At 37.8% G+C, this 13,240-nt stretch overlaps 1 protein-coding gene across 1 annotated transcript; it reads right to left on the bottom strand.

Moving 5' to 3' along the window:
- Window positions 1–2,748: 2,748 nt before the first annotated feature.
- Window positions 2,749–10,599, bottom strand: LOC104603205 (plasma membrane ATPase 4). Its single transcript, XM_010267186.3, has 16 exons — window positions 10,348–10,599; window positions 8,224–8,343; window positions 7,879–8,115; window positions 7,025–7,786; window positions 6,780–6,902; window positions 6,576–6,680; window positions 6,345–6,489; window positions 6,097–6,261; window positions 5,765–6,003; window positions 5,625–5,657; window positions 5,427–5,508; window positions 5,176–5,336; window positions 4,901–5,074; window positions 4,182–4,364; window positions 3,883–4,064; window positions 2,749–3,261 (listed from the first exon to the last, which is right to left on the bottom strand). The coding sequence occupies exons 1-16, from the start codon at window positions 10,402–10,404 to the stop codon at window positions 3,165–3,167; spliced, it is 2,865 nt and encodes a 954-aa protein (XP_010265488.1). The 5' UTR covers window positions 10,405–10,599; the 3' UTR covers window positions 2,749–3,164.
- Window positions 10,600–13,240: the final 2,641 nt, after the last annotated feature.

The following is a 13,240-nucleotide window of genomic DNA, read 5'->3' as shown; positions in this document are numbered from 1 at the left end:
ATAATTATATTAAATAAGATAATTAAGTTATTTAAGTGGATCAATTAATTAAACGTCTGTTTGGCTTCATTGTCGTTGCTCCAGAAAACAGCACCACATCAGCGTCATGTTGGAAAAAAAACGGTGCTCCAGGAAACGGGTGTTTGTTTGGAACTGTTTTTTCTTAAAAAAACGGTACTCCAAACCACGTCTTAGAAATTGGGAAGGCATAGCTTGGAGCAACACCGAATTTGGCGTTTCCTGGAGCTGCAACTCGTTGCTACAAACATGGACGTGAGGTGGCAATGACATGGCACTGGATAACGGGTACCAGTGCTGAAAACATTTCCTGGAGCATTGGAACCAAACAGAAAACATTGTTGTTACTCTAAGAAACGTCCTACCTCACAGCAACGTTTCCAAAAAAAAAACACTGTTTTCTCAAAAAACAGTGCTGCATCTGCAGCACCGATGCCAAACATATAATAAGCTAATTACATCAGTTAGATAATTTTTTTTTTAAGTTAATGAAATAATTTGGTATTCCTTATTTTAAAACTTATCTCCTTTTTAAAGTTAAAATGCCAGAACACTGAGTTTTTAACGGTCAAAAGAGATAAACCTTTAAAATAAGGAATGCCATATGCAACCTAAGTAAATCAAGGAATTAAGCTAAATAAAATAAGATAATTAAATAAATGAATGGGCAATTAGGCACCCCTTTAGTCCAAGAGGCGAGGATACTTCAATTACGTAACTTAACTAAATTACATTGGTTAATTACGTGGGCTAGACCACCAAGGAGGAAGATTGACTTCAAAAACATTAATTGTCACTCTTGCTCCTTCAAAGCTAGCACGTGAGCTATACTCTTGGATCTCAGGCCAACAAAATTAAATTGTGCCGAATTAATGTTTACTTGTTTACAGCACAGATACCCACCGTTAGTGCTGTCATCAGATCGGATTCCAATCAGATTCAGCAAAATCCGAATTTAATTATTAAAATTTTGCATCTAAATTCGATCCAAAATCTGATTAGATTTAAATACCACAGATTTAAATTCGAATATTAGGATTTGGATTTAATCTGATTTTGATTTAACTTTTTAAAATATAAAATAATAAGAATTAATTACTTTTCAATTTTTTATATAATAAATTAATGTAAATATAATATATTAGATTTATTATATTTATAAATTCATATATAATATAATATATAAAATATACATTTTATATAATTTTAAATATAATTATATAAATTTATATATTAAAATTAATAGATATTATAATCTAACGTAAATACATCATTCGACTATAAGATGATCAGATAGGATTATCAGATCAGGCCACGGATTTTCGGGTATCATTGACAGGTTTACCCACTAAGCCCCACAATGCATAAAATGGGTGAATAAATTTCAATTAATGGGTCCGGTTATAAGTTGAAACCAACCTGATATAACTTTCTCCTTAACCCAAATTACAATTGCAACAACAGCGATATTGGGCCAATAAGACCCCATCCTTTGAGAAAAGAGCTATGTTGATAAGGGCAAGCCTCCTAGAATCCCATTTCAACGTAAAACCAGCAGAATGAGCACAAAATATCAAAATAAATTTAGAAATTTCTGAATGTTTTTTGGGCTAGAGGGTGAAAAACTATAGGAATTTTTTATCATACTTCGAAGTAGGGTTGTTAATGGACTAGTTTTGGATTGAAGCCCATCTAAACTAAAATCAATTTAGACAGATTGGACAGACCAACAAGACATTGAATTGGACCAGTCTAGACTTAATGTTCCAAATTATTTATTGGATTGGATTGGACCTGGTCCATCCGTAATGAATTTATATTAGATTGGGTTGGATTGAGCCAATATATGGTGCATTGATAGAAGATAAGAATTTAGGTGTCAATGGACCAGATTTGAGTTAGAACCAATCTAAATTAAAACAAGTTTGAACAGATTAAATGGTCCAGACATTGAATTGGACTGGTCCAAAATGGTCCAAAATATTCATTGGATTAGATTGGACCTAGTCTATTTGTAATGAACTAACATTAGACCGGATCGGATTGGACCAAAGGGTGAGGTGTCATTTGAGTTTTTTATATGCATTAAGCCCAATAAATTCATAGAATAACTCATTAAGCCCAATAAATCATAGAATGACTCAGACTGTGCTTGAAACTGCACTAACTGCCTATTAAATGGTTTGCTTTGGTTTATCAAACCATGCCCACTAGTTACAACTTTGATGATACTGGTCAATTTAAGCTTTTAAGGAGTTCGCATCAGCGCCCCACAATGCCCCACAGCACATCCCAACCGTGTATTAGGAGCATCTCCCAATGATAAATACGCAAGAAATGTTTGTTGTTGCAGCATTTCCTCCAAAACATCACTGTCTATTTGCTTGGTACTTAGGTGAAGTTGAAACAAGAATGCAACACCATAGTTCCATCTTGCGCACAGCCAATATTGTCAATTCCTTGAAAACCGAAATAACACCAATTTTGACATAATTAAACCAGTTTCAATACAGACGCCTGGAGATCACCCTCTCAATAGGCAATTCAGTGCTAGTTTTTGTATAGTCTCTCTCCATTTGGAAGGAGTACAAATACAAATACGTAGAGCGCAAAACCTTATATTTTGTATGTATTTGTACTGTACATACTTGTTCTTATACTCCTTCCAAACTGAGCCGTAAGGGGAAAAATCAACAGAAAGGCATACAACACAGCCAAAGACTGATAACATGATAGCAAATAAAACTCTGCATTCATCATCATAGTTTAGGAAGTTACAATTCCCATCCTGATTGGAGTTTGACCTTTCCAAAGGTGACAAAACCGAATTAGTCTCTCTTGAGAGAGCAACCATAACATGAACACTGGCAAGGAAGAAAAAGGTAAGGAACAGGAAACTGTTGAGGGTGGGAGGTGTTATTTTGCCCTTACATCAGGAAAAGAAATCAGACAGGCCTTTCCTCTGGCATATAAAATAGATGGAAAGAAAAGTAGACTGTGACAAGAATTACAGCAAGCCAACATCTCTCTATCTATAAAACGCTCTACTAGTTAGGCCTTCATTTTCTTTTCTTCGAATATAGTCGTAGGGGAACATTGGGTAGGGAACCTGAGGCTTCCTCGCTTACCAAGTTACTTTTGCTTAATTAGACTGTATAATGCTGTTGAATCGTATCAATGTCCAGCCCTTTGAGCTTCACCACCGACTCAACATGTCCTTTGAGTGTATGCAGCTCCCGAAGCCTAGAAACACCAAGAATTGATAGTATGAGAAAGTGTCATCCTTTCTTTCTCTAGAAATAAAAAGAATAAAAGGGGGAAAAAGAGGATTTGGAATTTGGAAGACATGATCTCAATTGTTGAATGCTAACATGATTTAACTGGTAATTAATCAAAATATACCATTAATCTTTTGTAAATCTCAGTGTTGTCAGATTCAGACCAGACCAGATGGTCAGATCATCAAAACCAGGAACAAGCAGCAAAAATGGCTTCCAGGCTACTACATTCTTAGAAATGCTGACATAGTCAATCCTATTTCAAATACATGTCTTAACATCTGTTAAGATTTAAAATTTATTGTTTTAAGATTTGTCTTGATAAATTGATTATTTTAAGACTATTTTGATATAAAATTGTTTTCTGTCCTGTCTGTATCAGAAAATATTAGCTTGAGATTTAGGATTTGTACTTTAGCACAAAGCCACAAAAGTTTTTGTGCTTTAGGACTTAAAAGTGTCTTGGCCTTAGATTGGCCGGATTACCAACAGAAGCTTTTTGAACTGATCTCTTCAAAATATCAATTTCCAAAAATGAAACAAGGATGCTAGTCATCATATCATGAGAATCAACAGGATTCCATACCTTGCAACCTCAGCTCGTCTCTTGGCCTGCTCAGCAATCTCAGAGAGTTCCCTGTAGCTGCTCTTGTCATTGAAGAGGTTACTGGTTTCTGGAGGTTGAAGACCATGTAGAGTCCTCTGTGCAAGGGCCCATTGGGCTTCTCTTTCCTCTTTTCCATAGTCTTTCTTGGTAGTGAAGGCAGTCTGTTTTCAGAAAGAAAGCAGCTCATCAATTGGATTACAAAAACCTTTGTTTTCAAAATCATATATTAACTGATTAACTAACAATTGCCAAACAATGAAGATTGTACAGAAATATACCTTGTTTTCAAGCAGGTTATCCCAAGCTTTTCCACTGAGGACATAGCGGATAAAGAATTTGATGATATCAAGTGGGACATAGGAGACAATAGTGTAAAGCCAGATTACTCCAGCCCAACCCCAACCAATTCCCTTTATCCTTGAGAAACCCCAGTTGGCATAGACTGCAATCAGAGTTGCCACCTGACAATAGCCAACTAATTAACAACAGGGTGGAGCAAATAATCTTTTTCTTTTCTTTTCTTACTTTCCTTCTATTTGGTGTAAAATGAAACTCAAAATCCACACATCAAAAAATAAGCATTGAACCCATTCAAAGGTGAAACAAATCAGAGAGATGAGTAGCAAAACAACCAACTTCAAGATAATTTAATGGTTGGAGTTGGACTGAACAAATGAACCACTTTAGTCCATTGAATGAGCAACATGTGGCAAATTATAGGGTTCCAGAATACGACTTCGCTGAAAGTCAAACTTAACCTAACATTTTGTCCTTTTATTGGGTATCCTTGTGAAGGAATTAGAAAATAATATTAATAAAAAAGTACAGTTTTATAGTTATGGGGTTGGATTCAGCCAACTTAGTCCATGAACCAATTAAGAAATCAACAAAGCTTAACCCACCATGGGTGCTCTATTGCATGTAGGGTAGTGGGGAGGGATAAATTTATTGGTCTGTGGAGAAAAAGAAAGACAAAATAAAGAACACACATTCTTACCAGTTGAGCAATTATGAAGGCACTCACTAGGAGCAGTCCAGGACGTTCAGCAAATGACCAGCTGCGTGACCGAGTGACAAAAATAAGGGCCTGGCTAATGATACTCACTTGCAAGTATAATGCAGCCATCTGCTCATGAGGACTATTCCTCAATGATCTTACATTGAATTTGTCCTGTATGATAACCATAACAAAATTAAAATCTAAACTGTCTTCAAAAAAGAAAAGTTTAGTTATAATATTTGCTCCTAAGGAAACAACAATAAACTTCTTACCGAGAAAAAGTCAGTATCATGCATAGCCCAGAAGAATACCACTGTCATCAATGCCAAGTAACCTCCAAGCACAATACCAGTTGCAAAAATTTCTTTCAGTTTCCAGCTATCAGGTTGTGGAGATGGCTTCACTCTATCTTTTGAGATTGTCATGATAGTTCCTGAAGATACAATAACAACAAAAATGAGAAATAATCATGATAATGAATCACAGTGTAATGACCAAAGGAAGATTGCTAGATGAGCCTCACCATCATTTAGAATGGCAATGATAAGAACCATGAAAGGGGCAAAATCAAACTTCCATATCAAAGCAATAAGCATAAACCCGAACTACAAAATGAGAGTAGCGAGAAATGAGTTAGAACAATCATGTGTCAGTATGAAATACGAATGCCTTTTTATTTTAATCCTAAGCATGAATGACTTTTTTCTTTAAGCCTACTTACCACAATACGAATTGTGATTGAAACTGCATATATCTGCAAAAGTGGAAAAGGGGAACCAAATTTGGTTATTGTTAGCAAACTAAAGTTTGGTGATCTCAAGGAAAAGGGGGAAGGGGGAAGGAGGGATGACAAGGACTAACAGTGTAATTCTTCATTCTTTGGAAAATAGCTCTGCTGGTGAGCACAGCACTGATTATAACACTCAGCCCAGGTTCTGTGAGAACTATATCAGAAGCACCTCTAGCAGCATCAGTAGCATCAGCAACAGCAATTCCAATGTCAGCCTTCTTCAGTGCAGGAGCATCATTCACTCCATCTCCAGTCATTCCACAAATATGTTTCTTCTCCTGTAACTTCCTTACAATTTCATATTTATGCTCTGCAACAGAAAAAAAAAATGACAGTTTTAGATGATGAAAACAAAAGAATGAAAATGCATTCTTTCATAATCAGGATTAGATAAGGGATTAACCTGGAAATACTCCTGCAAATCCATCAGCCTTCTCAATCAACTCATCTACAGGAAGCTCTGCAATAGAGGCATCTTTGTTTTGGCCAAGCAATGAAGAGGAAGGATACATGTTTGTTCCCATTCCAAGCCTCCGTCCAGTCTCCTTAGCAATGGCAAGCTGATCCCCTGAAGCATTCGAAGAAAAATAAAAAACAACATAATTGATTACATAAAGAACATAGTTACTAGAAAATGAAGACCAAGCTTACCAGTAATCATCTTCACATTGACACCAAGGTTGAGAGCCCTACGGATGGTTTCTGCACTGTCATGCCTAGGGGGATCGAAGAGAGGTAAGAGACCAACAAATTGCCATGGGGCCCCTGGGCTTTCCTTTGTCCTCTCAGGCACTTCCTGCAAACAATTCATAAACCCAATAAAATATCAGCAATATATTCAGTTTGAAAGGAAAAAAAATGCACAGCAGGCAACTTACAAACCTGTCTTGCAACAGCCAATGACCGCAAACCACGTTCAGCAAATTTATCTATTACCATATGAACCTTCTTTCTAACATCCTCCTTGCAGTTGCAAAGGGTCACAATCTGTTCCTCAGAATATTGAAACAGAAGAATCAGAGGTGATCTTACTTTTTTTATTACTTTGTCACTTGAAAAAAGGGAGAAAATTAATAACAAACTCACCTGCTCAGGAGCACCTTTACTAGCACGATGCCAGTTGCCATCAGCATCAATATAGGTCAAGGCAGTCCTCTTGTCCACTGGATTGAATGGGAAAAAGTGGATCTCTCTAATACCAGCTCGTGCCTGCACAATATGTACCAAATAAGAGTTTGTCGTTGATGAAGTCTTAAACCCGCAACAGAGAAAATGTAAATGTCAACAACATAAAGTAAATTAGAAGATATCTAGTATGATACGAGGCACACCTCCTTCGGGTCAGCAAGCATGCCAACGATCGCAGCATCAATGGCATCCTGATTTTCAGTTCTCGATGCCCTTGCAGCAAGCAGGATCACATGCTCTTTATCCACTCCCTTGGCAAATACCTCAATAAGACTTCTGTCAACGCTTAACTTGTTTAGGGTCAATGTCCCCGTCTTGTCACTACAGAGCACATCCATACCTGCCATCTCTTCAATGGCAGTCATTCTCTTGGTAATAGCACCCTGCTGAGAGAGTCTGTGAGATCCAATAGCCATGGTCACGGACAAAACAGTGGGCATAGCAATGGGAATGCCTCCGATCAAAAGAACCAGCAGATTGTCAATTCCGTCCCTGTACTTGCGGTGCTGAATTGGGTACATCACGATGATTTCGATTATCATTCCAATAGCTATGGAGCAAATACAGAAATTACCAATTGCTGTGAGCACCTTCTGGAAGTGCCCAACTTGATTTGTGCTGTCCACCAGATGTGCTGCCTTTCCAAAGAATGTGTGGACACCTGTTGCAATGACGACAGCCTCTATCTCACCCTGTTTGCAAGTGGAACCAGAGAACACCTCGTCGGAGGGGTTTTTTGTTACAGGGAGGGACTCTCCAGTCAGAGCAGATTGGTCGACCTTCAAAGGATCACCCTCTAGAAGACGAGCATCGGCAGGAATGATATCTCCTAACTTGATGCTGATGATGTCTCCTGGGACAAGAATTGAAGCGTCCTGCTCACTCCATCGACCATCTCTAAGAACCTACAAAACATTTCATCAAACAAAATAAATTAAAACTAAAACCTAATAAAATAAATCCATCTGAACATTCTATGTACTGGCCATGATTTTACCTTAGTTTTTGGAGCAAGACCAGCCATCAGAGCTGCTGCGGCATTACCAGCATTATTTTCTTCTATGAAACTGATAGTGGAGTTGATCACCAGCAAACAAACGATACCAACGAAGTCCTGCCAATCTGGGGGTTTCCCTCCACCGTTTGCTAACGCAATAGCCATCAAAGCCGCGGCCTCCATGACCCATGATAAGGGGTTCCACATAAAGCCCAAAAATTTGAGAAGTTTGCTTTCCTATTTTATGAAACATCAGGCCATTAAATCGACGTCGTAATTTTGTGAAAACAAAAATGGGACGGAAAAAAAAACAATCGAAAAAGTTTTACTTGTAACAGAACTGACCTTTTTCTCTTCGAGTTTGTTGGGCCCGAAGATTTGAAGCCTGTTGGCCCCTTCCTCCGAGGTTAAACCTTCCTTGGTACATTTCAATTGCTCGAAAACTTCCTCAATTGGAATTCGTTCCTGTATACACACAATCGGAGCTCAGAATTCGTTACCCTTGCAATTGATTAATCACCCTTTAATTGTTAAGCCATTTATATGTACAAATGAGCAATTACTAGAATTCTCCCCTCGCTTCAATCCATGAAAAAAAGAAGAGTTTCCATCGTCAGGGTGAACATACTGGTTAGAAAAAATAAAAAAAAATAAATAAAAAAGAGACTTTTCCATTGAAGAGGAGTTTCGAAAAAAAAATAAAAAGATAAAAAAAGGAGGATTTTCTATTGATAGATTGAAGTCACTGGCCTCACTGGACACAAAGATTTTACACTCGAGCTATCAAAAAATAAAAATAAAAATAAAAAAAGATTTTACACACTTGGCAAAGGAAAGTATGAAAAAAATATAGAAAAAGGAAATATTCAAGTTGACAAAAAGACGTTCCAGAAAAAGACAAATATAAATGTCTCACCACAAAATAAAAAGAGAAAAACCAAAAAAATCATGGGTGATTTCGTCAATTACATACGAAACCAGATGCTTTTGGGATTTCTCCATTATCTTTTTTTTATGAGTTTTATTTTATTTTTATTTATTTTTTTATGAGTTCACGTGGCTTGTTATGCACCGGGATGGCGTTTCCTCCGAAGCCTTTTTATATGATTTTGTTTTTTTCTTTTTTTTTTTTGGGTTTAGATCTTGAAAGGCCGCGAAGGTTTCTCCGGTCAATATGGCCTATGCAGATTTTTGATAATATAATAATATTTCTTTTTCGTATGACAGAAAAAAGAGAGGTTTAAGAAATTGAGACGATAATAACGACAAATCGCCGATAAATTATTTTTGCCGATACGTCGAAAGGAAAACCAGAGATAGAGGTTAACAGTTAAAGTACCACGGAAGTACCCTTTCGCACCCAAATCCCAAAAAGGCAAAACCAGCATGTAAAGAAGAGATACAGGAATTTCTCTCAGAAACACCGTTGCACGAGTAAGGACGAATTCGCAAAAACATAGTTATAGAGGAATCAGAATGTAAATGTGAAAAATCGACAATTATATTGTAGAAAAAAGTAAGAAATACTTATTTGAGAAGGCATTTTTTCTCTTTCTTATCCCACTGAGAAAGTAAACTTGTTTCTACAAAGAGAGAGAGAGAGTAAAATCGCGGTCATTTCGGAAAATAGCCTGAGCTTAAAGGGAATTAACAAAAAATCTCGCAGCCATAGGTTGAATCAAATACGATTCCATATTCGGAAGAAAAATCCCATTCTTTTTTTTTTTTTTGCTGAGAAGGAAAAATTCCATGAAGTGCTGAAACATTCTCTCAACTGTATTTGAAATTTGAAACATATGAGAACAACGACTTCGAGCATGAGAAATAAAATCTAGATGTCTGTTCGATCCAAAGAAAAATGGATATGAAAATCGAAGAGAAAAAACAGAAGAAAGGAAAGGATTTCTCGGATTCCGACGTCCACTTGGCCGGGGACCAAAAGAAAAAGAGTAGAATAAGAAAATATGCGGGCGTGAGGAAGATATAAAAAAGAGTAAAGTAGTTCCCAAAAGATGCTTTTGAGAACAAGTTGAAGAAAAGATGCTGAATCGGACGAATCTTCCTTCTAACAAACATCAGATCGCAGATCAAACACAACAACAGAAAACATATAACTCAAAGAAGATTTATACACAGACCCAAAACTAGACTTCTACTGCAACTCTGCAAAAGCAATCCAGCATTAATCCTGAATAATCAAGAAAGAAGCAAATCAACTCTAAGCCTCTACAGATCTCGTTTCAACTTATCAATCCACCAAAACCGCTTCATATAACTCAAAGAAGAAAAAAAAAAGGAAGATTTAAACCAGAATCAACCACACTACCGTTTCAACCAAAATAAAATAAAAATCCAACCCTACTGCAACTCTCATTCAACTATCACAAAAAAAATAGTGAAAAAATCCGGCCAGAAAAAAAAAAGGAGAACAAGACAGAGACGAAGAAACAAGGTGAAGAGATCGGTTACCAGATCAACAGACTCATTCTTAATCTCCTCCAGACTGATCGCCTTATCGCCTCCCATCTTCACCACAACCAAAACCACTCTCCAAACCAAACAAACTGCCTATAGAAGCCCTAAACTATCACCAAGACAAATCATTAAAATCGCAGTCGCTAAGCTCGAACAGAAACAGAAACCTCGGAAATCTTCGCCGTGACCGGACTCTCAACCTCTCTTGCAAGCACAGAAGGCGAGGCTTCTTTGTTCCACCTCTCTAACCTTCCATTTATATTCAAAGGTTCCCAATGGGTCCCGCCACTCCAGAGTTTCCAGCTCTCGCATACGTCTAATTCTATTCGGACTTCTCTTTCTTACCGGTGACGTGTCGGTTACCGGTTTGTTATTTGCCTTGAACTTCGAACCTTCGCTTCTCCCAGTCCGTCCCAACTCCCAACTGCGGTGCACATGGGTCCCACAGCTCTATCCTTTTAGTCAACGTTCCATTCACTTATTTACGAGCTGCTATGTGCTCACTCTCTCCTTTTCACTCGGGGAGTTATTAAATACTAATCAAACTTTAAATAAAAAGCAAAACTATAATCCTCAACCGTTGAATCCCCCGTTCATCCAATCGAACGGATACAAATCTTTTCAGTAATTAAACATTAAAAACGAAATAATGGAGGTGATATTCAGTATTATCGGGATTGACTTTGTTATGTGTGGCCCCCAGTTGGAAAGTCTTCTGTTTTCACACAGCAGAGCCAGTCTACTTTTAACCGTTGGATTTCATCAGAATTTTGTTCGATAGTTAACAGCCAAAATTAACCCTAATTTTCCGGTTTTATTTCCTTTTTTTAGCGCAGACATCGCCAGTACAAGAGAAAGAAAATGGATGGCTAAAATCTATGCTAACCAGTGGGCTCCACCATTAAAATGAAAAGATGCGGTCAGATGACTCAGATCAAAGAAAAACAGCCTTCCCATTACATGAAAGGTGTAATGGAGAAGGAAAGATTCTCTGCTCCGGATAACAATAAACCATTTATTCGGTCAAATTGATCATTGTCATATACTCAAACGCTAAGTGAGCCCCCACATCCACCATACAAAGTGTGGCCCCAGTGAATGGGCGCCTTTCTGCCGTTGGATCGATCTGTAAATGGGTCCCAGCGGGACGTGAAGAACCGATCGTTCATGTGAAGGCATTGAATCAAATAATACAAAAAACAGTATTTGATACGTGAGTTAAAGGTAGAAACCACCTATACAAAGACAGATTGGATGGCTGGCGAGGAGCCACGGGGGGTTGAATTGGACGGTTGAAAAGCAGGAATCAACAACCCCCACTAAAGAGTAAAGAGACTCCCCGCTGTCTCTCTCTCTCTAGAAACTAAAAATAATTGAGCCACTTTCTCTCTCTAGAATTTTTCTAATTTTCAAAGGGAAATAATTCCCAACCATTTCCACTATAATAATAGAAGAAAGTCTACTCTACAACGGGGAAAATTCAAAATAATGCCCACACTCATGATTCACCTACTGCATGAAGCATTATTTCCAGCATACGCCCTTAAAATATTCCAATCTGACGTGTGAAAGCTTCATGCAAGCAAGCTTGGATCAGGTGTTACTTCCTTGTATAAACCCTACTCACGATACAGTTTTGGATTTTACCAAGGAAGTAATATATACATCTGCAATCATGCAAGTCAAATACTTTTCAATCATTTGCGTGCTTTGATGCCTTCAATCATGTCAGTAATTTTTATGATGGGTCGTAGCTGTACAGTGACCATCCGGTGAATCGAACGGTGGGGCTTTTTTAAAATATTAAATTGAGGGGGTATTGTATTATAGTAGAGTAAACAACTGTCCAACCAACGATCAGGTGTGGCCAACCAACAGGTGTGGCCCACACATGTGCACAAGTGATTAAGTGAAGCACTGGAACTTCGACTGTGCAAGTGTGCAGTGTGAACTGTGAAGCGCCGGTGGTGGGGCCCGCCAACTGAACGGATTGGTCAAACGTAAGCCAGCGGGTATTTTGTTAAATCGAAGGAGATTTTTGACAATCCAAGGAAACGTACAACTTGGGAAGCCAAGTTTGACATGCAATGTAACGCCGGTTTGAGACCAGAATGCAGAATGCCCCCTTCGACTCTGCTTTGGTAGTTGGTATTTCGTGTAAAAGTTAAACCTTCAGCTGATTATCAAAATATCTCCGTGAACTCATCACTTTTATACCAAAAGTGAAAGAAAGAAAAAAAACGCTAATCGGGTCATGTAGAGAGGTCATGCGGCCGGAATCTTGGCCCAATCCATACCGTCCATCGGTTCGGCGATCCGGTGGGTTAATAATCAGTCGGCAGAAGTTTTATTTAAATGGTTCGGTGTGTAAAACTTGGGGTTACAAACCGTATCCGTTTTGTCTGAATTTGAATTGCATTCTGATGTTTTAAGGGAATCTGGATTTGTTCATCATTGAGCGCACCTCACACCGACTTCACAGCTCTATTCCACCGTGAATTGTAATCAGATTGGTGTGAGAAGCATTTTATCATAGCAGATCTTGACTCCTTTTAAGGGTGATACGAATTTCCATCTGTTTACATTTGGATTGACCATGGACTCAATATTTTAGTGGGTCCAGTTGAAACAGAGAATTCACAAGTTTTCTCTCCATGTCCGGGGTCTCTTTTTGTGTACAATTTAGGGGGATGTTAGAAAATATGATTTTGTTTTTAAAAACAAAAGCAACTGTTATATGATTAAAATTATATTGTTTTTGCTGATATGGTAAAAATAAAGACACCATATCATCGAACATCCCCTTGGTCTTCTATGTCAATAAATTTATTATAGGATGTATTTGGAATATTAGGGATGGCAATTTGTCTCATTTCTTGACCCCTGT

Source organism: Nelumbo nucifera, chromosome 8 (genome assembly GCF_055504915.1).
Source record: "Nelumbo nucifera cultivar China Antique chromosome 8, China Antique-T2T, whole genome shotgun sequence".
In the NCBI taxonomy this organism is placed as follows: Eukaryota; Viridiplantae; Streptophyta; class Magnoliopsida; order Proteales; family Nelumbonaceae; genus Nelumbo; species Nelumbo nucifera.
This window is presented reverse-complemented; position numbering and strand designations above follow the sequence as displayed.